Here is a 25,236-nt window from a genome sequence, read left to right as displayed (position 1 = left end):
AGAGTCCTCTAGTACTTCCTGATTGAGTCTACTTTGACTCCTAAGCAAAGGATATGGGTGGTGACATTGCAAAACTATGATTTTGACATCTCTCACACTTGGGACAAAGATAACATTGTGGCTGATTTACTCTCTCAAATGTGAGCATGCAAAGTATCCTCCATTTCAGAGTTGCATAATGATTGGACTAAGGGCTTTCAAGAAGCTTATTTGTTGGATGAGGACTTCAACCACATATTCTAGAAATTACAGCGTGGAGCAATGGCTAAAAACTCCCAATATCAGCTCAATCATGGCCTTATTTGGTCCCATGGCAAGATTGTCATCCCCCACACTTCTCCTTTCACATAGAAGATCATGAAAGAGATGTGTTCTCGCCCCACTGTTGGGCACTTGAATGTTTTCAAAACGTATGATAGGATTGTGAAGAGCTTTCATTGGAAAGGCTTATTGAGGGATGTCAAGGATTTTGCAACCAAATGTGTTCCATGCTAGTAGAACAAGGACAACATGCTTAGACCCACTAGCCTATTGCAACCCCAGCCTATTCTTGAAGGAAAATTGACACATATCACCATGGACTTCATCATAGACCTCCCCATTATAAAGAAAGGATGGAATAGTATATATGTGGTAGTTGATCGCCTCACCAAGGCTGCCCACTTTATCCCCACTAAGACCCAATACACTACCTCTCATTAGGAGGCCACTCAGTTTATGGAGTATGTCTTCAAGTTGCATGGATTACCACAAGTCATACTGCATGATTGAGATGCCAAGTTTATGATCAACTTTTGGCATGCAATTTTCACATCTATGTACACCGAGCTTGCTCCATCCACTGTATACCACCCATAGATAGATGGCTAGACCGAAAGGGTAAATAAATGGCTTGAGACATACTTACGACACTTTTGCCATCATGTACAACACAGTTGGGATATGTGGCTCAACTTGGTTGAATTTGCATATAACAACTCCACCCACTCTAGCATTGGGGTATCTTTTGAGGCATTATATGGGTATAAGGTTCCCCTTCCTTCAGTCTTATTCAATGATAAGATCAACCTCAATGTAAAGCCAAGTCAGATCGTATGCAAGCCCTATTTCAACAATCCAAAATGAATCTTCAAAAGGCACAAACCCACATGAAGCTCTATCCTAATGAGAAAAGAAGGCATTTGGAATTCAAGTGCGAGAGCTAGTCCTCTTGAAAGTGCCTAAGTCCCATTACTCCACTCTCAAAGAAGGCAGTAGTAACAAGTCGACACACCATTTGTATGGCCCCTACCGGATCCTCAAGAGAGTTGGTGACTTGGCCTACCAATTAGAGCTTTCCCCTACCACCAAGATTCACAATGTGTTTCATGTCAGCTAGTTGAAGCCCTTCATTGGCACCTCAGTGGACTATGTGGAAGAGCTTCCTCCCATAGACAAAGAAGATATCATTGAGTACATCCCTGAGGCAATCATTGAGCAATGAGATAAACACTTAAGATCTCGATCCATCGAGGAATACCTCATCAACAAATGGCAAGGCCTACCTCTAGAAGAAGCCTCCTAGTGCCTAGCCACTATTTTCAACAAATTTCCTCACCTCCAAGATGCCCAATGGGTTGAAGACTAGTAAGTGATGTCCCCTTTTGACCACACCTTGCTTGCAGACTATACACTATTTTAGAACAAGTTTGTACCTGCCCAAATCTCTACCATGTGCTTCTTACATAGCCTGAAAGTACACGTCATAAGCTCTGTTTTGACATGTGGCATGCCCCATTTGGAGTAGCCTATCAAAAGTTATGGTAGATTTACCTCAACATGCTTATAATGGACAGTAGGCTGCCCATAGTCTTCACCCACCCATTTTCATTGTAATGTGGACTAGAGTAGTACACTACACCCTACCCCTTAGCCCCTCTAGTTATCTTTTGTTTTTTAGGGAAAAAACTTTCAGCGTGGGGATGGATTGTAACGAGCGAGATACATGTGAACTAGGGATTAGCCACCTAGTCACACTGAGAACATAATTTTCACCTTCATCTCCAGTTTCCATGGCTTCCTTCTTCTTTCTCCCCTCTTTCCTGTTTTTCTCTCTCCTCTTCTAGTCTTTCTACTTCTTCTTCCTTTTCTCTTTCTCTCTCTTCATCTCATTCTCCTCTCTCCTCTCAGTTGCATTCATTACAAAAGAGAATATTGAAAGGTTAGATTCAAGATTTTGATTGACTAGACTCTATGAAATTAGATTTATTGGAATGTCATTTTGATATAAAGCATGGCCCAAATAGTGGTGACTTCATGTGTGTGAATAGAATGAAGAAAAGTGTTTTATATAGTTTATGGGGACTTCATGCAAAACGAAAGGTTAAAATAATTCACAAAGCATGCAATAAATCATTCATGTGCATAATCTTGGATATCTTAAGGGATGGTATGTATGTATCATTTGGAGTGGTTCGATGCATACTCTTCAATAATGATCAAATGGATCGTGCATAGCCTCAATGGATAGAATAGATAGAGTTGGTGTATACAAATAATCTTAATGAAAATGGGTGCATGCATAACAAGGAAGAGGGCACAATTTATAACCCAAAATGGTTGTGAGCCACATTAAGGTACAAACACATGGGTGAAAGTTAATGGAAGTTTTTATCTTAAAGAGAATATTGCATGGTTGGATTCAAGATTTCACTGGTCTTGACTCGATGGAATTAGAATTTAACACAAGTGAGAAGCATAAATAGTGTTTGAAAGACTTGTTTGAGGTGATGGTCTTAATGGATGATGACTATAGAGATAACTACAGAAGGAATTGTCACTATACTTGAATAGTCTTGATCAGGAATAGTTGATGTGAGAAATAGATAAGTTCTATTGCACATGGTTGACGTGAAGAATGCTACCCCTACATGGTTGATGTGAGGAATAGATGATCTCTCATTGTGCTTGAATAATAGGACACGAAAGAATCTAAGAAAGTTTTATTGAGAAAATTGCCAAAGATCAAGAGGTGAAAAGGCTAACATGATGTTGCATTTGATCCCTTATCAATAGATATACTTGAAGGAGCCAAGGCCCATGGCAAACACTAAATAGGGATTTAAACCATCATGTGCCAATGAAAAATTAAGCATTAAAAGATCCAATTCTAGATATGGGTCAACTAGACTCTGAGATGATTGGGTCAACTAGACTCCGAAAAGATCCAATTCTAGATATGGGTCAACTAGACTCTACTAGTGGGCGAGATATATAGTTCCCTAACTCAATTAGAGCTTGGAAATAAAGTAACGAAACTTAACTAACTTTTTTAATTGTTTTTATCTCATGCCCCTAAAGGACATGCCAAGAAACCTTGTGTAAAAGGCTTAATTATGGAAGTTGTTTTTATGTCATAAGCAATTTGGTAGCGTGCTATGCTTAGAAAACTAAAGATTGCCTTATGTGCATTGGGGGAAATTACTATGTGCATTCTATGCTTAGAAAACTAAAGATTGCCTTATGTGCATTGGGGGAAATTACTAGTGCATTCCTGTAAGATGTTCCTTATGGATCGGTGGAATTGATTAATCCAGTAACATTCCAAGTTTTTATAATTCTAAGTTGCTAGGATAGATTGTTGTTAGAACCTTGGATCAACTAGTTTTAGATGAATGGGGTGGTAGAGTACTAGTCCTAGTAATCATGGAAGCACCTGCTACTCTCTTTAAATCAATTACAAATTGATTTTGTTCTATGCAAACACCCATTGGTCTAAGGAAAAAATGTTTTTAGAATGAGTTATTTTAGGAATTGACCTCAACCAAATATAAAGGACCACCATCATTGTAATATAGTTTCACTATTTCCTCAAGAGTCGCTAGTTAACTACCAATGGACCTTCCTTCTTGAGTCTATTTATACAAATAGGTGCACACACACACACACACACACACGGACACGGACACACGGGACTTCATTATATCCAATTTGCACCTCCCCTCTCTTTATTTTTCTCTATCTCTAGGTTGATGTGTGCGTGTTTATGTTTGATGACAATGTTTATATTGTAAAAATGGGACTTTTACAAAAGGATTGGTTATAGATGAAACTAATCAGAAGTGCCAATAAAAAAAAACTCTTCAAAATGAAATTCTACCATCAAAAACTTAGAAGTACAAACATTCAAAAGAAGAGAATCACTTAGAGGTTACAACTAATGATGAAGTGCTACTATAAATTTACCCTTCAAAAAATTTAGAAATTTAGAAATTTAGAAATTTACCCTTCAAAATTTAGAAATCTATCCTTCAAAAAATTTAGAAATTTTAGATATTCAAAAGGAGAGAATCCATCAAAGATCATAACTAAATATGAAGTGCTACTATAACATTACCCTTCAAAATGGAAATCTGCCCCTCAAAAAATTTATAAATTTTAGACATTCAAAAGGAGAGAATCCCTTAAAGATCGTAATTATTCATGAATTGCTATTGTAAAATTACCCTTTGAAACATAAATCTACCCTTCAAGAAATTTAACATATTCAACATTCAAAAGAATCCCTTAAAGGCCATAACTAGTCATGAACTACTAAGGTAAAATTACTCTTTGAAAGGGAATTTTACCTTAGGATTTTTTGACATTCAAAAGGAGAGAATCCCTTAGGGATTATAAATACTTTGTAAAGTGCTATTGGGAAATCACCCTTGGAAATGGCTTAGGGCTTATAATTACTCACAAAGTGCTATTGGGAAATTACCCTTGGAAATGACTTCTATCACCATCAAAGCTCTTAAAAATTATTCACATAGAAGGAGAGAATCCCCTAGAGATTATACACAAAGTGCTATTGTAAAATTATTTGTGAAAATAAAATTGTACTTTTTGTTTTGCCAGTTAGGTATGCACACGACTAGGTTATGCAAGCCTATCACAAGGCCAAAATTGATTTCTACTCTTTCAAAATTGTAGGAATTTTTGACATTCCAAAGGAGAGAATACTTTTGAGCCCCACCACACGTAAGTACATGAACTTGTGGTGGGTAGGACCATCAACTTGCATGCATAAGTCAAACATATGAAGGACCTTGCTAAATATATGGGGTGAATGCATCAGAGAAGCTAGGAGGAGATCTATTTTGAGCTCGGAATGCTGCGTTGCCAATCGTTGATGAACACCTCAACGCTACTTGTGCTAGTTAATTGAACGATTTCTATTGTCGAAGCTACTTTGTTCACTGAGACACATCCTGTTTTTATAGGAGATGAAGTCAGGTTAGGTCATGTTAATAGGCCACACAAACTGTTTCCATGATCAATATAGACTTGCGCAGCTCAACTGGCCTGCGAGTGTCTTAGCTCTTAGAGACTAGAACTAATCACAAAGTGCTGCTGTGAGTGTCTTAGCTCTTAGAGCCTAGAACTAATCACAAAGTGCTGCTGTGAAATTACCCTTCAAAATGAAATTCTACCCTTCAAAAATTGAGGGGGCCAGCTCATGTCCCTGCAGAACCTCATATGTCTGTTCCAGAAATGCAGGCAGGAGAAGGATCACCTCCATGTCAGGCTCCTGCACGCCTTCCTGTGCGAGCGAGATCTGGAGACTCACGGAGTCCTTGGCAACTACCTCGTGCCCGCGCTGGTCGTCTGCGGGAGCTTGCCCGATGCGCAGCATGTCTTCGACCGGCTCGCCTGCCGCAACGAGCACTCCTGGACCGCCCTCGCCTCCGGATATACTGGCCTCGGCGACCTGCAACACGCCTTCTCCCTGTATCACGAAATGCAGGAAGATTCTGTACGGCCCAGCCGTCACATGACCTTGGGCCTTCTGACGGCCTGCGGCAGGCTCAAAGATGTCGAAAGGGGCCGGATTATGCACACAGATACCGTCGTTGCGGGTCTGGATGAGGATCACTTCATCGGCAATACTATTGTCGATATGTACGGCAAGTGTGGTTGCCTCATGGAAGCACAACACACATTTGAGAAGCTTCCTGCCCGTGATGAAGTATCCTGGAATGTCCTTATATCTGCATACTCTGAATATGGTCACGGGGAGGAGGCTATCAGTTGTTTTCAACAGATGAAGATTGATCATGTAGCTGCACATGCTCCAGCATATGGAGAAGCTAGTGACGCAGTGGGTGCCTCACAAGAAGACCATCAATATAGCTATACATATGTCGCCCTCCTTAAAGCTTGTATTAGAACGAAAGACATACAGAGGGGTGAAAGTATACTGGCTGATGTCATAAAAAAGGGGCTGGACTGTGATTCTTTTATAGGAACAACATTGGTGGATATGTATGCAAAGTGTGGCTTGCTTGCAGAAGCACGCCAACTATTTGGCAAGCTTCCTGGTCGAGATGTCTTTGCATGGAATGCTTTGACTGCAGGATATGCTGACCATGGGTTCTGTAAGGAAGCATTGATTTGCCTGAATGAAATGCAGCTGGAGGGCAAGCTTCCTGATCCTCTGACATTCATTTGCTGCTTAAAAGCTTGTAGCACCATAGGAGCTCTTGAAACAGGGCAATTGATACATGCTGAAACAACCAAGATGGGTACTGAGAATGATTCTTTTTTGAGCACTGCACTAGTGGACATGTATGCCAAATGTGGATTGTCTGCAGAAGCACTGCATCTGTTTGATCAAATGCTAAATCGAGATGTTGTTGCTTGGACGGCAATGATTTTAGGATATGTTAAAGTGGGGCTTAGTCACGAAGCCCTAAAATATTTTGAACTGCTAGAGCTTGAACGAGTCTCTCCTGACGTTAATCTGTTTGCCTGTGGTTTGAAAGCTTGTGGGAGTACAGGAGCTATTTGTAGTGGTCAGAAGTTCCATGCCAAAGCAGCCATTAGGGGTCTGGAAACAGAGCTTTACTTGGGTACTACCTTAGTGGATATGTATGCCAAGTGTGGCTTTCTTCTGGAAGCAAAGGCTGTGTTTGACAGACTACCAGTCCGAGATGCAGCATCCTGGGCATCACTTATGTCAGGATATGCTGATTATGGTTTTGATGAGGAAGTTTTAAAATGTTTTGGAGAGATGCAACAAGGGAGCGTACCTTTAGATGCTCGCATATTTATTTGCTGTCTAAAATCTTGTGGGGCTTTAGGAGCCTTAGAAACAGGTCGAGAAGTACATGATGAAATCAGGAAATCAGGACTAGAGAAAGATATCGTGGTTGGCAACATGCTAATAGATATGTATGGAAAGTGTGGCTCAGTTGCAGAAGGGCGGGAAGTTTTCGATAAGTTGCCCATTAGAGATGTTGTGTCATGGAATGCCATGATAAAAGTTTATGGTGAGAATCATGAGAGCAGGATGGCTGTACAATGTTATGAAGAAATGCAAGCACAACATGTGAAGCCAGATGCTATTACATTTATCTGTCTCCTTGCTGTTTGCAGCCATGCCAGCCTAATAGCAAAGGGCCAGGAATTTTTCAAGGTGATGAGAGAAAAACATAATATTGAACCTATGTTAGATCACTTAACATGCATGGTTGATCTTCTTGCACGATCAGGACAAGTTCATGAGGCAGAGAGGTTTGCGGAGGCCATGCAATGTTTTCCACCAAATGAAAGTTTGAGGGCTTTGCTGACTGCTTGTAAAGTTTATGGCAAAGTGGAACAAGGACAAACATGCTTTGGGCAGCTTCTACAGTTGAGTCAACAAGATGCTGCTGCATATTTACTGCTGGCAGATATTTATACCACTGCAGGCAGGAGTGTTGATGCAAACCAGCTAGAGATTATGAGGAAAGATGCAGGGGCAAAGAAGAAGGCTGCAGTTGCATCTTTGGAGGTGAATGAAAAGGTATATGATTTTGTTGTGGGTCAAAATCAAAGCAAGCACATAGCATCATTGCATTTAGAAACCTGGTTTTTGTGTATCAGGTGTGAAGGTTTTGTGCCAAGAGTAGACTTGGTCTCATGAGAGGTGGAAAGAAACATACATGCTCTTACTGGCATATGGGATTGTTGATGGTAACGGTTTGTACATTCATTAAAATTTTTATATGCGGGTGGTTTTGCAAAGTGCATTCTTGTCAATTATCCACTAGTGCTCTTTGGATTGTCTTATGCCCTGTGAGAACTGACTACAACCTGTACAGTATACAGTTCATGGAGGCTTAATAGCCCCAAAAGTTTGATATGACAATGAATCTCTTGTAGAATATATTGGAGTGTTTAAGAGTTTTCTAGAAATCAATGGGATTCTAACATCATGGGATCCATTGGTGTTTTTGAGCATGTCACACTTGTACAACCACTTGCACAAGTACATGATCTGGGTGTCATGTTATTGAATTGGAGGGCTAAATTTACATATACTGGTCTTTTTGGGCATCTAGATTGATGGTTGATTTATCCTGATTGTATGCATTAGAACAGTGTCTTCTTACAATTCAAGACATCTGGATGTTATCCAAATTCCTGAGGACTGCAGATTTTCCTTTGCCACCTCCAACAAAACTCTTTGGTGCCTGAAGATACACAAGTGTAAAATCCTTCCTATCATTGCACCACTTTGAGACAGCTTCATCAGAAGAATAGAATGAGTTTGTGCAGGAAGAGCCCTTTGGTTGCGAGTGCTAGGGTTGCTGTTTGTAAGAACTGTCAAGGAAGCCTGTCACAGAGACCTTGTGGGTTAGCAAATGTGACAGTCCCCACCCAGATTGATGTGATCCTGCATCATGAAGGAGAAGAATGGAATAAACATGGTAAATGTAAAGCCTCAAGATTGGAAAATCATGTCTAGCAACAGTTTTAGAAGGCATCCGGCTTTGGACATGATGCTGGAAGTTAGTATATGCTATTGAAGGCAATGACTACCTCAACTGGTTGCATTCCCTTTGTGATGTCCAGATGTATGAGGGTTTCTGTTGCCATTGAAGTACAAGGGGCCAGATATTCAACTAGGGTTTGCGTTGCCATTGAAGTACAAGGGGCCAGATATTCAACTAGGGTGATGTCCCCGTTCAAACCCTGCATGTAGTTGGAGTTGTAAAGAAATGGTAGTGTAAGAAATTGGGAATAATAATGTGGGAAAATACTAGTTACACTGTTTGGTATGAGGTTTAAGAGACTTTAATTTTTCACAATTCAGATTAATACAAAAGTTTTTTCGTCTTCATCTTTCTCTCAGTTTTTATGGATTCCTTTTCTCTCATCGTATCTTTCTCTCTCTACTTTCAATCTCTCTCTCCTTGTAGTCTCTCTCCTTTGCACTCCTCTTTTTCTTTTGCAGTCATATTTATTTATTTATTGTCTTGGTTCATTTCTTTACAAGTGGTATTAGAGCATAAGCTCTTTATCCATTTGATTTTCTCAAAATTTAGATATTTTTTTAAATTTTCATCGTTAAATCTCAGGTAGCAAGTACAAGAGCCACATGCAGGTACTTGTAGGCATTTTGCATGGAGCACAAGCTAGTCTTGGAGCTCTGACAAAGATCTAGAGGAGATTTAGCCAAACCATGGCCAAAATAGTAGGGGTGTATCAATTACAGACCATTTTGAAGGTAAATTTATAAAAGAAGAGGTAACTAGACTTAGAGAAGACTAAAATCTTAGTTATTTTTTAGAGTATAACTTTTTTATTCTTTTTCCAAACTTGCTTGAAGCTTCTATGGAGAATTTCTTTCATCTTTCTTTTCTCTAGGGAATGAGCATTGATGTTCACTTAGGGCTTTGAAATTTCATCCTAGAGCTCTCTTTCAACCATTTGAGCATTCTTTTTCTTTCCCAACTCCTAATGGGTACAATCCACGGGCAATCATTAAAGCTTTGACAAAGCTTCTTAAATTTAAGGGATTGTTAGTCTATTTTATCTTTGAAGTCTATTTACAAAGCTTCTTAAATTTAAGGGATTGTTAGTCTATTTTATCTTTGGAGTCTATTTACAATAAGAATCTTTCAAGATTTATCAAAGATTGGAATCATTGAAGTTTCCTTCAACCTTTCAAGTTGCATGGAGGAGAAATTTGGGGATTCATCAAGCATGAGGTTCTTGATTTTTGAAGCTTAATGAGAGCTAAAGCTTTTGATTCAAAGGGATTTTACATGATTTTACTTTTTCATTGTCAATATTGGAGCATTAGGGATACAAATGGAGCATTATTGAGCTATGGAGTCCATTTTTGAGCCAAGATTTGGGGCAAGTAGGATTAAGCTTCAATCTTAGGTCATTGATGCTTCAAGATCACTTCCAAGTATTCAAGGAGCAAGGATTGAAGGCTATTAGATCAATGTTGTGGATTTTACATAATTTAGGGGTACAAATGGAGCATTGTTGAGGTATGGAGTCCATTTTTGAGCCAAGATTTGGGGCAAGTAGGATTAAGCTTCAATCTTAGGTCATTGATGCTTCAAGATCACTTCCAAGTATTCAAGGAGCAAGGATTGAAGGCTATTAGATCAACATTGAGCAATCGGAAGTACATTCAAGTAGCATTGGGGAGCATCCAATTCTTAAGTAATGCAAGAGTTACTTTCAATCAATTCTTGATCTCTCTTAGCCATTCAATTGTTGACCTTCATCCACTTGATTAAGAGATTCATTGATAGGATCAAACCATTCTTTATTAAAATAGTGAATTAAAAGCTTGTTTAGGACTATAGCATTGCATTAAACCTCTTGTCTCTTGTTTAAGAGTGAACTGTTGGTTGGATTCATCACTCTAATTTTATGTTTTGTCGATGTTTGTTTGATACATGGCAAAAATAAATAAGAATCCATTGTAAAGGGTAAGTCAAGCAGTAAGTTATTGCATAGTAAAATCCTTTGCCTACTCACTTTGTGGATTCCAATTCCATTTAATTACATCACATAGAATGAGATGAATGATTCCTTCAAGCAATGCATATCATGCTGATTGGTTAGAGTAGCATGTCACCACCATGTTAAGATTTCCACCGAGGAAAAAGGTTGATAGTGGGGGAGATAGTGGGACAAAAGAGAGTTGACTCTCCCTTGCTACCTAAGATCCCAAGGGCGTGCAACAAATTGACCCTAGAAAAACTTTTTTTACCTTTTGGTGATTCGGAGTCCGTGTAGGGAGCGTGTCTCACCATTTTATCCCTCACATAAGTACCGCGCATGGAGGATTGAAGATTCAAATGCTCATGAAGATTACACGTACAGATACTATAGGTTGACCATAGGTCCTACCTAGCTTCCCACAAGGTTTGATAGCCTCTAGGTACATTAATCTTGGTCACACAAGTGGAAATAGGCCACCTACAAGTTGAAATAAGGTGTAGGATTGAATAGTATAGCCACAGAGATTGGATCATAGATTTTTTTGATTTAAATTTATCATAATCTGCTAGTGCTAATATCAAAGAGGGTGCTGTTGGCTTTGATTTGAGCCAAAAATTCTGGCAATTGTAGTTTTCTAGCTCAAGTTATAGTTGATTTATTGGCAAAAGGTCTTATAGGACTACACTATCATGGCAAGTCATAAGTGTAAGAATAAGACCTAGGATGAGTATGCTCAACAAATAAGAGATTCTATAATGAAAAATACACCCTAAGAGCTCCTTGAAGAGCCTCAATTACAAGGAGAACTTAGCGCTCTTAACCATACCATGTGTGAACATGACACCAAGCATGCTCATAGACATGCAAAGTTACTTTCAAGGATTGAGTAAATGGTCTTGTCCAACCATTAAATAAAGTCTTCATCGATAAATTAGTGGATTCGATAATGAAAATAGACAAGAGGAAAGAGAGGTGAAGAGACTAAGAGTACACATACAAAAGCAATGGAGACTTGAGCACACAAAGAGATAGGGTTGAAATCTTCTTTTTCTTCTTTCTTCTTCTTCCACTCAAAAGAACTAAGTCCAAAACATGATAAAACACTAGTATGAAAGTACCATAATGTACGTACATATGGTCACTAAATGTGAACACGCTAAGAAAGAAGAGGTGATACAATGAATGTGCCGTAACTAAGTATGAACTATGTGGGTGTAGTCCAACTGTAGAATCATTGGTATATCCTCATGTTGGTCACCTAACATACTTGTGAATAATATCGTGCTACATCACCAAGGCACATAGTGGATGGCAACTCATGTAGAGCTCGACATCTCAATACTCCTCCTAGAGCTTAGGATGAGCTCGTAACCTCCAAGCATTGTCTTGAAGTGTTGAAGCTTCTTAGCTCCCAAGGCCTTGGTGAAAATGTTTGTAGCTTGATCCTTTGTGCTGATATAAACCAAGTCAATATCACTTACCAGAACCTGCTCTTGAATGAAATGATAATGGACCTTTGTGTTTGGTCTGCCCATAATACATTGGGTTCCTAGCCAATTGAATGGTACTAAGGTTATCACAGTAGATAATAACCTTCTTATCCACACGGATCCCCAAATCACCAAAGTAGTTTGTGTAACCAAGCTACCTCACATGTTGCAACTACAACACCTCTGTACTCTGACTCTGGACTGCACAAGGCAATTGTCGTTTGCTTCTTACTGCTCCAAGTAACATCACCACTGTCAAAGGAAAACATAAAACCAATTGTAGATCTTTTGTCTAAAATACTACCAATCCAATCTACATTTGTGTAACCATGTAAATCTAATGGTACACCTGCACTGTAGAATAAGGCACAATCCAATGTAGACTTGACATATCACAATGTGCATTGCACTGCATCCAAATGTGGCTTCCATGGAAGCTGTATAAACAAACTCTCCAAACAATGTAGTTTAGGTATGGCGTAGTAATCATCAAATAGATATGACTACCCACAATCTTTCCATACATAGTGATATCCTCAATCAAGTCACCCTCATGTGCACTAAGCTTAGTATTAACATCCAAAGGTATAGAAATAGGCTTGTAATTAGCCATACCATACTTCTTCAACATATCCAATGCATAGTATCTCTGTGAGAACCATATATTCTTTGGAGTTCAAATTTTATCTCTATGCCGAGAAAATAGTGCAGCTCTCCCAAATCCTTCATTTTAAATTCAATCTTTATCTGGAGTTCAGATTATCTCTATGCCGAAAAAATAGTGCATCTCTCCCAAATCCTTCATTTTAAATTCAGTCTTGAGAAGACCATTCACATTGTCAATCTCTGTCTCGTTTTCATCCATAATGATAAAAACATCCACATATATAGTAATGACCACAATATATGCATCATTCTCACATACATAGAGTGAATGATTAGCATGTTCTCTACGAAATCCAAAGCTGACAATGTATCTTGCAATTCTATCGTGCCATGCTCTAGGTGCTTGCTTTAGTCCATATAAGGCTTTATGAAACTTATATACACAATCTGGATGATTCTCATTCACATAACAAGGCACATGATCCTCTAGATAAACTTCCTCTGGCGATTCTCTCTGCAAGAAGGCATTCTTAATATCCATTTGATGCATGATCCAACCTTTTGATGTAGCCATTCCTATGACGTGCCTTATAGTGGCAATTTTATCCATTAGAGCAAAGGTCTCCTCATAATCAATACCATGAGTCTATGCATACCCTTTGACAACTAGTGACCTTGTAAAACCATCTATAGCCAATAGTTTTCTTGCCTTCAGGTAAGGGTACTAACTTCCATGTATCATTATCCATAAGTGCAACCATTTTTAAATCCATAGCATGATCCAGTACTTATTATCCACTGCATCCTCGAAACAAGTCAGTTCCACATTCTGCACAACCTTAGCAACCTTAGCCATGTATACATAGTGATGAGCTATATAGCTACCATGTATTAATCATTGTGTTGGCTTTCTCAATGTACTTGACTTGCATAGATCCGGATCACTACCTTGTGCTAGCATTCTCTTGTGCCTTCCACACACCAGGTGTTTGTACATTATAACAAACTCCTCACCCAAGCTTTGCTCAGAGCCATTTGAATTAGCATCAACATGAGAGAAACTTGATGATACATTTGTCACAATAGGTGAGTCCCCAACTTTCTCTTTAAACACCATATTAGAGAATTTAAGAATCTCCCAAGTCACACTTTCAAATATGGGGTAAAGATTTGGCCATGTGGCTAAATCTTAATCCATGCTTCAAAGTGGGACTTGGAATGACAGCCTATATAGTAATTAGGATAGACTCCACTTTCAAGTAAGGGGACAAGATTTGATTATGTGGCCAAATATTAACTATATTGGAAATTTTTAAACTATATGAGAATTTTCAAAATACCTAATATAATGTTTATATATTTTCTTGATATATGTGATATACTTGGTAGAGTAACTTGTAATCTCAATCTACTACTCTAAGGTCTATCAACAGAATCATGACTAGGAGACTCTTGTGGCCCACTCAATGTCTATGACTGCCGACTTGTTTTCTACATAGCCATACTCTCATGCTCATCAACCCCAACTGTATTCTCCACATTACTATACTAGCTACTCATTTTATTAAATACAACATCCCTGCTAACTCTTAGCTTATGTGTAACATGGTTATAACATCTATATCCCTTTTGCTTTAAGAGGATATCCAACAAATATACATTTCTCTACTTTGGGATTCAATTTATTGTGCAACTCATCAAGAATATGCACATAAGAAATACATCCAAATACTTTCAGATGGGATAGATTTGGCTTTCTACTCATAAACTTCTCTTTAGGTATCATTACCATGTATAGAAGTAGTGGGTGTCCTATTCATAATGTATATACCAGTAGCAACTAGTTCAGTCTAATAGTAATGATACAAGTTTCTTTCTAACATATGCGCATGACTTACCTTTGCAATATGCCTATTTTTTTGCTTAGCAACTCCATTTTGCTATGGAGTATATCTATATATATATATTACCTTTGTATACCATTTTTTCATAAAAAATTAGAAAACTCATTGGAGATATATTCTCCCCCTTCATTTTACCTTAAGGCATTTAATATGTAACCATATCTCCTTCTCAACCAAAGCCTTAAAATTTTTGGAGTGAGTGAATACCTCACTTTTCTCAAGTACAAAGTAAACTTATACTTTGTGAGTATGATTAGCAAGTATGATGAAATATAATATCTACAACCACTCAAAGTTGCAATCTTTGTAGGATCCCACATATCAAAATGTATCAATTCAAGTGGTTTCTTGCAAATATGCTTTTCATGTGAAAATGCACACCCTTCTTGCTTTCTAAATTGATATGCTTCACATACTTGATGCATCCCATTAACCCTAAACTTGGGCAAGCCATGCACGATCTGTTTTGACTATGTGTCTCTCAGTTGCTGCACATTCATATGACCAATTCTCTTATGCCAAATTTCAATATTAGCCACAACACTTGAACCTTGTGCAAAGATGACAACATCCATTTTAGGTAAACTTATATTAAGAGTAAATAATGTACCAACATGTTTCTCTTTTGTAATAAACCTATAATCATTTTTGAGATCTTCTACATAAAAACCATCAAATGTGAACCAAACTTGAAATCCATGTTCTACCATTTGATCAACAAAATTCAACGTTTTTATAATATTTGATACATGTAAGACATTAACCATGTACATAGTTTTGCTATCTTGCACACTCAAAGAAACATTTTCAACATGAGTAATGGGGTGAGCTATATCATCCCCTATCTCTCCATTGCTCGGAGATTCTAGACTACGCATCTCTCTAAACCACTCTCCATGAGAAGTCATGTGGTTAGAGATACCTAAATCTACATACCATACATCATTCTTTCATGAACCATCAATAATCAATATTTCTAAAGTGATGCATAATAAACAATAGTTCACTTCTCTCATCACTGTTTTTGCTACACTGGATACATAATTACATTGTTGATTTTTTCCATTTCTATTTTGAGCCTTCTTTTTGAAGTAAATTTTGAAAATGTGGTCATTTTGACCACAATGCCAACACTCTTTGCTACCACCAAAATTTTGTTTTCTATTAGAATCTACAACCTTCCCTCTTTGACTCCACCTTCCTTGGAACTGTCCTCCTCTATTTTGTTGTATATCATAACCTTGACCATGACCACCACCTTGGCCTCTACCATGATGTCTAACTTAGTTAGTAGAGTAAAACACATGTTCAGACTTGTTTTTTCTTTGAAAAGAAGAGGAATCCAAGCCAATATGACCAAAAGCTCTTGTATTTATCTCAAAGTCCATCTAAGCATGTATGCACAACATCATCATCATCAACTACCACTGGTAGATCCAAGAGCTTCCAAAATACTCTTGATCTTCAAGGCCTAGTCATTAATATAGGTTCCCTCTTTTTACTTGATTCAGCTCTGACTTGAGCTATAACTTTATGGCCTTTGTATTTACTTCAAACAACCTTGTAAAATTCTTCCATGCAATAGTGGGGGTTTCAAATTCCTACAAATAGTCCATCATGCTATCTGTGACATTGACAGACAACCAATGCATGACTTTACTCTATGTCCACTCCCAATCTTTCTTAGCCTTTATCTGTTTTGCAGTAGCATTTCATGTAGAAACTTCAAGTGCTATTGCCATGTCTCCTTCAATGTTATTCCAAACATCTTTACTCTTCAAGAAATTTGTTACCCTAAACTTCCATGCATGATAATTATTCTTATCAAGCTTCTCGCTTGTAACATACTCACTTGAAATGTCCTTGGTGATATAATTTAGTGGTCCATTGAGATGATTTTTCTAGGCAACCCCACTCAATACTCTTTCGAATAACACAAGATTTGCTACCTAGGCTCTCTGAGTCCACTTTGCAATGGAAGGTCTTGATCGTCCCCACTAGAAACAACCTAAATTTTGGTTTCTAAGAAAGCTAAGGTCTTCGGTTTGGAATTAGCTAGCGTGGTCTTCGAGCAACTGCTTGTGGTAGATTGCTCAAGCCGACTCATATCACACTTGGCTCAAGGAGAGTGAGAAACGAGGGGGAGTATGATTATGTTGACCCCTCTGCCCATAAGACAAAGTCTCACTCCGTTTCTCTAAAATGATACGGAGGCAAGGTCTTAGTTGATTCTAGGGTCAAATTTTTCTATATTCTAACGTAATGAATTTATGAGAAGCTCTTGGCTTACCAAGACTATCTTGCCTTAAGGTGGATCCATCAAGGATTACGTCCTCTTGCTTTCCTCGATTGGATAGTTTTAGTTATTTACTTACCTAACATATTTAAGTTGTACATATAAAATCAACTTTCTTAATTAATTCTTTAAATCACAGTGTTTGTTTATATAATTTAAAATCACAACACACAAACAATGAAAACAAACCTTTGAAAGACAACTTTTTTATTTAATAAAAATTTCTTATATAAGTGTTCACCTTCTGTCCATAACGAAAGAACAATGCAAATGCCATTATTTCTTTGAGATTTTTGCTCCTAGCTAGTACTAGGGCCTCAAGAAACCCATCTCAAGTCACTTAGGAGTTTGGGCAGTTCCTAGGATCCTAAGAGTTTACTAGCCAAAGCCCCCATGGCACCCTTGACTCCTCTTGCCCAATGACTTCCTACAAAGTGAACTCTTGCCATTGGGGTCAGTCCAAAAACTCTCTAAGGCAGCAATCTATTTTCCCCTTGGAAAGGGACTTGCAACTAGCCTTGGGGGAGATTTAGTGCACTTTCCTTTTTATCCTATTGTAGACTTAGTATATTAGGATTTTTCACTCAATTTCCTAAGTGCATCGAGTCAAACTTGTATGCATTGCTACAAGCACAAGCAAATTCTTTCAAGCAATATTCCTAACAAATAAAGAGGCAATTGAACAAGATCTTAACTTGGAGGCAACCCCTTTCGACTCAGTACTCTTCTAGCTCTTGGGTTTTTCCTAATGTCATTGGATTTGATTTTCTACCTTTCCCCTTTTTAATATTTAATTAACATTTCTCTCTTAGGTCATTTCCTTAGTTATTGTTGATCTTTGTTTGTGATATTTTGTTCATAATCCTTGCCAAGGATTGGTTGTTGACCTCAATGAGAACCTAGACATTATCCTAATTTATGGGAATTTATCAAATTTTTGGAAACTTATAGTGGGATTCTTCTTCCTTAAGAAGTATTCCTAATCGATAATCTTGATCATCTATTTTAATTATCTTAATTTACTTAAGTATTAAGATTAGGTTATTTTCTCCTATGTTTATGAGTACAAAGGGAAAATTTCTTAATAATTAAGAATTTTGTAAGCACAAAGAGAAATATCATTGACACAATTTTCACCATCCATTATATTCATATGATTTATAAATGCAAAAAGAAATTATTCTTAATGCAACTTCTATCTTTCCAACGCTCACATGATTTATATAGATTATTATTTATTTATATAAAACTTAAGATAATTTACTCCATGCAAGATTATGCAATTTATCCTAACTTCAAATTCTACCATTTTAATTTAATAATATTTACTTGTTCTATCCTTACATTTTTAGCCATGTATTAAAGGAGTATTAATTTACAAAGGAACCTCATCTTGTGCCATGTGTGATGATGTATTGATCACGTTTGAAATCACATGGTAGCTCTTGCACTCCTTGCTCCAAAATATCTCTTCTTTGGGGAAATTGTGAAAAGACGTTTGCGTGGCACTAACTCTAGTCTTGAGCTCTAGGTGGTTTGGTAGTTCCTTGCAGCTCGAGACTTTGCTAGGGGAGGCACGATTCATCTCAAGTACGAAGGATACAAAGATATGTGGTATTCTTGCGAGTCGGAGTGGTTTTCCTCTTTGTGAATGGATATTATCTCTTCATTCTCCTTTGTCTCACTCCCTCTCTTTTTTCACTCTCTCCCTCTCTATTCTTCTCTCCTTTTTATCTCTTTTCTTCCCTTCTTCCTCTCTACTCTCTCTATTTTCCTCCTCTTCTCTTCTCTTTCACCTTTTCTATTTTCCTCCTCTCTTGTTCTCTTCTCTTCCCCTTCACCTCTTCTACTCTCCTGCTCTCTTCTTCTCTTTTCTTTTCCCTTCTCTTTTCCTCTTATTCTGTCCTCCTCTCTTCTTCTCTTCTCCTACTCTCGTTCTCCTCTCCTCTCTCTCTCTCTCTCTCTCTCTCTCTCTCTCTCTCCCCCCTTGTAGCAATTGGCATACAGGTAGAAAAACATTAGCCTAATGCTAGGCTAAGGCTAGCTTTTGTAGCCTTTGCAAATGTTAATATTGGCTCTTCCTTTCGGATACTGGGCCGATTGTGGAGTACTCCCTCCCTCTCGCACGATACGTTTTGAGGTTGGATTGACTTGAGGTGAATAGTGGCATGGAGGCTTCATTTGTAATGCAGAGAATGGTGATGACGAGGTCTGATAGGATCGAGTGGCGACGACTGACAATCTGAGTGGTGCGATCATTTGTCAGCGGTGAATTAGTCATCTTCTTTTCGTTTTCTTTTCTTCTTTTTTTCATCCTCAATGTTTTAATACCTTTAAGCTTTTCCTCCCCCCTTAGCCCCCCTTCATGCACAGGGTATTAGGCTATCACATCCTTTCCTCCTTATTAGGGGAATCAAGATGTCTTCATCTCGAAGTTAGGGGATAGGTTGGATTTTAAGATTGTAGGATAGGACTCTTCATGTTTTCATGGTGCTACATTGAAATCCAAGATTATAAGGACAAGGTAGAATAGCTCTTATTTCAAGTGTAAGTTTTATTACATTTGACAAATATCTTTTTAAGATTTTTCCGAGCCCCTAGTCCTTTGTTATGAAAGAAATTGGGGATGTTGTTTACATAGGGTATCCTCGTCTACCAAAGTGGCATCCTCCTCATGCTAGACTTTCCATTGGATAAGATATTCTCTAATGGTCATGTTTCTGAGGATGCATTCCTTTATATCGAGTATATTGTCAGGTTGAAGGTCAAGGACTCCCTGTCTTGGCATTACAACTTGTTGATCATTAAGAACATGGTCAGGGTTGGGTACATAACCTTTAGAAGACTAACATGAAATACATTGTAAACTTTTAGGTGTTCAGGAAGTTGTGGCTTATAAGCATTAAGTCCTAGACATTTGAGAACTTTATATGGTCTACAATATCTTGGGCTTAGCTTCTTGTATTTTTATAAGGATAAAAAAATCTTCTTAGGATGAACACGAATGAAAACCATCTCTTTCCTTAAAGATCCGTTCTTATCTTCCTAGATCAGTATATGCTTTCTGTCAATCCTTGCCAGCTTGGACATCTTGTTTGATAGCCTTAACTTGCTCATTCATTTCTTCCAACATCTTCTTCGAAGCATCTAACTTTAAGATAGGGTCTAAAAAGTTTTGTGGGCCTAGACACCCTTGCCCATACAAAGCTTGGAATGGGGTCATTTGGATGCTTTGGTGATAGGATGCATTGTAAGCAAAATCCACCAAAGGTAAGTATTGTATCCATCACTTAGGCTCCCTACAACAATAAGCTCTGAGTATGTATTTAATGACTTGGTTGACTCATTCAGTTTGCCCATCAATTTGGGTATGATAGGTAGTATTGAAACAAAGTTGGGTACCAATAGTCTCAAATAAACTTTTCCAAAAATAAGAAGTAAAGAGAGAATCACAATTGCTAGAAATTTTCTTCGTAAAGATCCTTGCAATATTTGAAGCCATGTATTTAGTTTTAACTAGCATAAGGTGAGAAATCTTAGTTAGCATATCTACGATGACTATGATTGAATTGTATTCTCCTTCGATACAAGGCAACCCAATTACAAAATCTATGCCAATAAATTATCACTTCATTTATATTATGTCAAGTAGTTGGAGCTTCCCTAGAATTTTGACATGCTTAGCCTTGACCCATTGGCAACTTAGATATTTACTGACACATTTAAGCACATCTCTGTTGAGCTTTTCCCAGTAAAAGCTTCTCATTACCATGTTGAGAGTCTTTGCATAGCCTAGATGTCTTGAGAAAGGAGAATCGTGGGCTTCCCAAAGTATCTTCTTCTTGAGGTCTTGACTTCTTGGAATGCAAAGTTTTGTTTTGAAGTAGACAAGTCCTCCCTCTGTAGAGAAGTTCAAATACTTGAATTTGAACTTAGGGTATGTCTCATTGGATATGACTTCTTTTATCATCAGTTGGTACTTTGGGTCCTTGCTTGCTTCTTCCTTAGCCATTTCTATGATTGGGTTACTAAGCATTGATACCATCGTTATTAGAGACCTTGCCTTGGAGGTTTCTTCCAAGATAAGGGCATTGAGAAATGCTTTGTGGGGCTTAGGGTGCCTACAATAACATTCTCCTTACTTGGCCTATACTTGATCTTGAAGTCATACTCTTGCATGACTTCAATCCATTATCATTGCCTCATGTTTAGATCGGGTGGAGTGAAGATCCATTTAAGGCTTTTATGGTCAATGATTAAGGTAAGCTCACTACCAAGCAAGTAGTATTTCCAAAGTTTGAGAGCATGAATTACAGTAAGTAGCTCTAGATCATGGATATCATAGCTCTTCTCATGAATCTTCAACTTCCTAGAAGAGTAGGCTACTGAATGGCCTTCTTGCATGAGCACATAGCCTAATGTAAGTGCAAGAGAGCTTACATTAATGAAAACTTCAAATTCTTGGTTCAAGTTGGGTAGTTTTAGGATAGGAGCTATGGTTAAACTCTGTTTAAGCTTCTCAAAGCTAGACTGTGCAATGGGAGTCCATACAATGGTAGATTGCTTCTTGAGAGTAAGTTAGTTAAGGGTGTGAAAATCAATGCATAATCCTTGATAAAAATGTTGTACCATCCCGTCAAGCCTAAGAAAATTTGAACTTCCTTAACTGTTGTTGGGGGTGCCCATTTTTGTACAACTTTAACCTTAGAAGGATCTACATCAATCCCTTCGTTAGAGTCGATAAGCCCAAGGCACTCAATCTGCCTCTTACAAAATGCACATTTTTTCTTCTTGCCATAAAGCTTGTGTGTCCTCATTGTTTCAAGAACAACTCCGAGTTGCGACTCATAATATTCATTCTTCTTTGAGTAGATCAAGATGCCATCAAATAAGACAAGAACAAAGTCATTAAGATAGGGTAAAAAAATATCTTGCATCAATCTTTAAAGGTTGCGAGTGCATTGGTTAACCCAAAAGACATTACAATGAATTCGTAATGGTTGTACCTTGTATTGAATGCAATTTTTGGAATGTCCTCTTCTTTGATCCTTATTTGATAATAGCCTGTTGATCTTTGAAAAGATTTTTGCACCTTGAATATGGTCAAGTAATTCATCTATCCTTGGAATTGGATATTTGTTCTTGTTCGTCACTTGGTTTAGGCCATGGTAGTCGATGCAAAGACGGAGGGTTCCATCCTTCTTCTTTTGGAATAGCACCGATGCTCCACATGGTAAATTACTCAGTCTAATGTACCCTTGATTCAAAAGTTTTTTGAGTTTTTCTTTCAACTCAATGTCTTCTAGAATGGATATATGATAGGGTTGCTTTGCTATTGGTGGAGCTCCTGGTGTTAGCTTGATCTCATGATCAACTTCTCTTGGTGGAGGAAGTTTTGTAAGCTCTTCAGGGAATACATTTGCATATTCCTTTAGCTAGGATGGCTCTTCATTGACTTCCTTTCCTTGATCAATATTAGTCCTTTTCTTAGCCCCTTCATGATTTGAGAAGCTTTTTCTAGTTGAATTCTAAGGTTTTCGGCTTTGCCTTGAGTACTAACTCTTCTTTTTGATCCAGGAACGTGATTTGACCTTTCTCATAATGAATTTGTCCATCATTGGGGATTACCAAATCCATTCCTAATAAGAACTCGTAAGCTCCTAAATTCATGAACATGAACTCCATGTTGGAAAGATTGCCTCCTAGGTTAAAATCCTCTCTTCTAGTTTGTTGAGCAGAAATTACTTTTTTTTCATTTGCCAATTCCACTAATAATTTAGATTCAAATTTATTGTTTACTCCTAGTATCTTTATGCCCTTTTGTGAGATAAATTAGTGGGTGCTTCTATGATCAATCAAAATCTTAAAGGTTTTATCTTGGTAGGTTACTAGTATCTAGATTACTAAGAACTGATGACTAGGGTCCTTCTTTTTTATAATAGTATGTACCATTGCTCTTTCCATGTCCGCTTCTAAAGTGGGATCTTCTCCTTCTTCTAACCCTTTGTTCCTTCCCTTGAAGGTTATTTCGGAAACTCTCCCTTTGGTGGTTGAAATTGCTCGATTCTAGCCACGAAATTGTCCTTGGAAAATTGGTTGTCCTAACTCCGGACATTGTCTTTTAAAGTGGTTGGGTTCATTGCAATGGAAACATCTTGGTAACTCCTTGTTGCCAATTGTAGGCATGAAGTTTCAAACTGCACTTGTCTTGGTCTTCTTCCTTTTCCCAGTATGGTATTGTGCTTGGATCTTCTTGACATATCCTTGCAGCCCTTTATTGATTGAAGTTCTTGTATAATGGGCATTGCTTGAATTAATGCATCTTGTAGGTTAAATGGGTGCATTACTTCAAGACGAGTATCCAATAAAGGGTTTAGCTTGTGATAACACTTTGACACTTGTTGTGTGATATCCATGGGTAGGGCATACTTTAAAAGGGACATAAATATGGAATAATAAGTCTCTAAGGTTCATCTAGATTGCTTCAAGCTAAATAATTCATTCATTTTCAATGTACGGTAGTCGGTGGGAGCACCCTCGTACAACTTCCTTCCCAAGTAATGGTCACTTTTGCAATCCCTTGGTCCTTGCACCATTGCTTCCACTAAAGTCAGTCTTTGCCCGTTAACTTTAGTTTATCTATCATTGGCTAATTTGGGGGAGCAATTTATACAGTAACAAAGCAATCCTTCGTAGATTCAATCCAAATTTTTTCTTTTGACTCGACATCCTTTCCTTTACCAAAAAACTCACGTGATCTGATTTGCTTAAGAAGGAATTTCTTCTCTTGCACTTCGGTTGGGGTAAGCATGGATATGGAAGGGGCAATACCCTAGTTTTGTGAACATTTGTAAGATTAGTTGCATGTCTTGAGCGTTTACAATACTTGCCTCTCTTTAGGGTCTTTTTCAACACTTGAACCCATGAATCTTAAATTTATAACATATGGCTAGTATGAAATACACAATATTGCAAAAAGTTGAGACTCTTTTATTATTCACAATTTGCGATAGGGCTAACTGGATCTCTTTATTACATTAAGTAGATAGTTGGAATCAAACTAGGGAAACTTTTGGGTTTCACAATTCTAATTGTGAAATTTAGATACATCAATGGTGTTTTAGGTTGGGGGTTCATAAAATATCTTTAGGATTTTGTATTTTTGGGGAAGATCTAGGAAACCATCTTTATAATAATTGTGACAACATGAGTATCCTAAAATGGAAACATGCTCAATCGAGAGAATTTGGAGTACTTGATCATAGAGATAGTAGTTCTAGTGAACCCGTTCTCTCCCTATATTGAGGATGGGATTTAGGCGTGATTCTTCAAAGATGAACATCTTGATTAGTTTAAGGTCTTCCATTCACTTGATTCTCTTAAGGTTATTTTGAAGGTAGGAAAGTTGATCGGAATTGACAAAGAAATATACCTTGCTTCATGTCCATTGATGCTCTCGATACAACGGTGAAGGATTGTACATATGCTCCAAGATCCTCATGAAGAAATCACACCAATCAAACTTAAGGGAATGCATCTTTGAGGTAAACATTTATCGAAATACCAAATTTTTAAACTAATCTTCATTATTTTGAAAGATATTCCACCGATTTGCTATTATTTTGAAAGAGATTCCATCGATTTGCTAGAGGTAATTCATTCTTACATCGAATGTTTCTTTAACAAGGTTACAAACAAATATTCCTTGGTTTTAGTTTGCTCTGATACCATGTATGACATGCTTGCTTGAAACATCCTTGGCGGTATGATTTAATGGTCCATTGAGATGATTTTTCTAGGCAGTGCCGCTTGGTACTCTTCCAAATAACATAGGGTTTGCTGCCTAGATTCTCTCGAGTCCACAAGGATCGACCTGAATTTTAGTTTCTAAGAAAGCTAAGGTCTCCTATTTGGAGTTAACAAGCATTGGTCTTTGAGCAACTTCTTGTGCTAGATTGTTGAGACAACTCATATTGCACTTTGCTCAAGGAGAGTAAGAAATGAGGGGTAGCATGATTACGTTGATCGCTCTGCCCATAAGACAAAGTCTCATTCTCTTTTCCTAAAATGATACGGAATCAAGCTCCTAGATGATTCTAGGGTCAATTTTTTCTATATTCTACGGAATCAAGCTCCTAGATGATTCTAGGGTCAATTTTTTCTATATTCTAATGTACCAAATTTG

General features: G+C 37.8%; 1 protein-coding gene across 1 annotated transcript; it reads left to right on the top strand.

Moving 5' to 3' along the window:
* Window positions 1-5,479: 5,479 nt before the first annotated feature.
* Window positions 5,480-7,927, top strand: LOC148011828 (pentatricopeptide repeat-containing protein At3g09040, mitochondrial-like). Its single transcript, XM_087670414.1, has one exon. It carries the CDS (start codon window positions 5,480-5,482, stop codon window positions 7,925-7,927), a length of 2,448 nt encoding a protein of 815 aa, XP_087526540.1.
* Window positions 7,928-25,236: the final 17,309 nt, after the last annotated feature.

Source organism: Lygodium microphyllum, chromosome 28 (genome assembly GCF_053477565.2).
Source record: "Lygodium microphyllum isolate KBCC chromosome 28, Lygodium_microphyllum_v1.1.10, whole genome shotgun sequence".
In the NCBI taxonomy this organism is placed as follows: Eukaryota; Viridiplantae; Streptophyta; class Polypodiopsida; order Schizaeales; family Lygodiaceae; genus Lygodium; species Lygodium microphyllum.
This window is presented reverse-complemented; position numbering and strand designations above follow the sequence as displayed.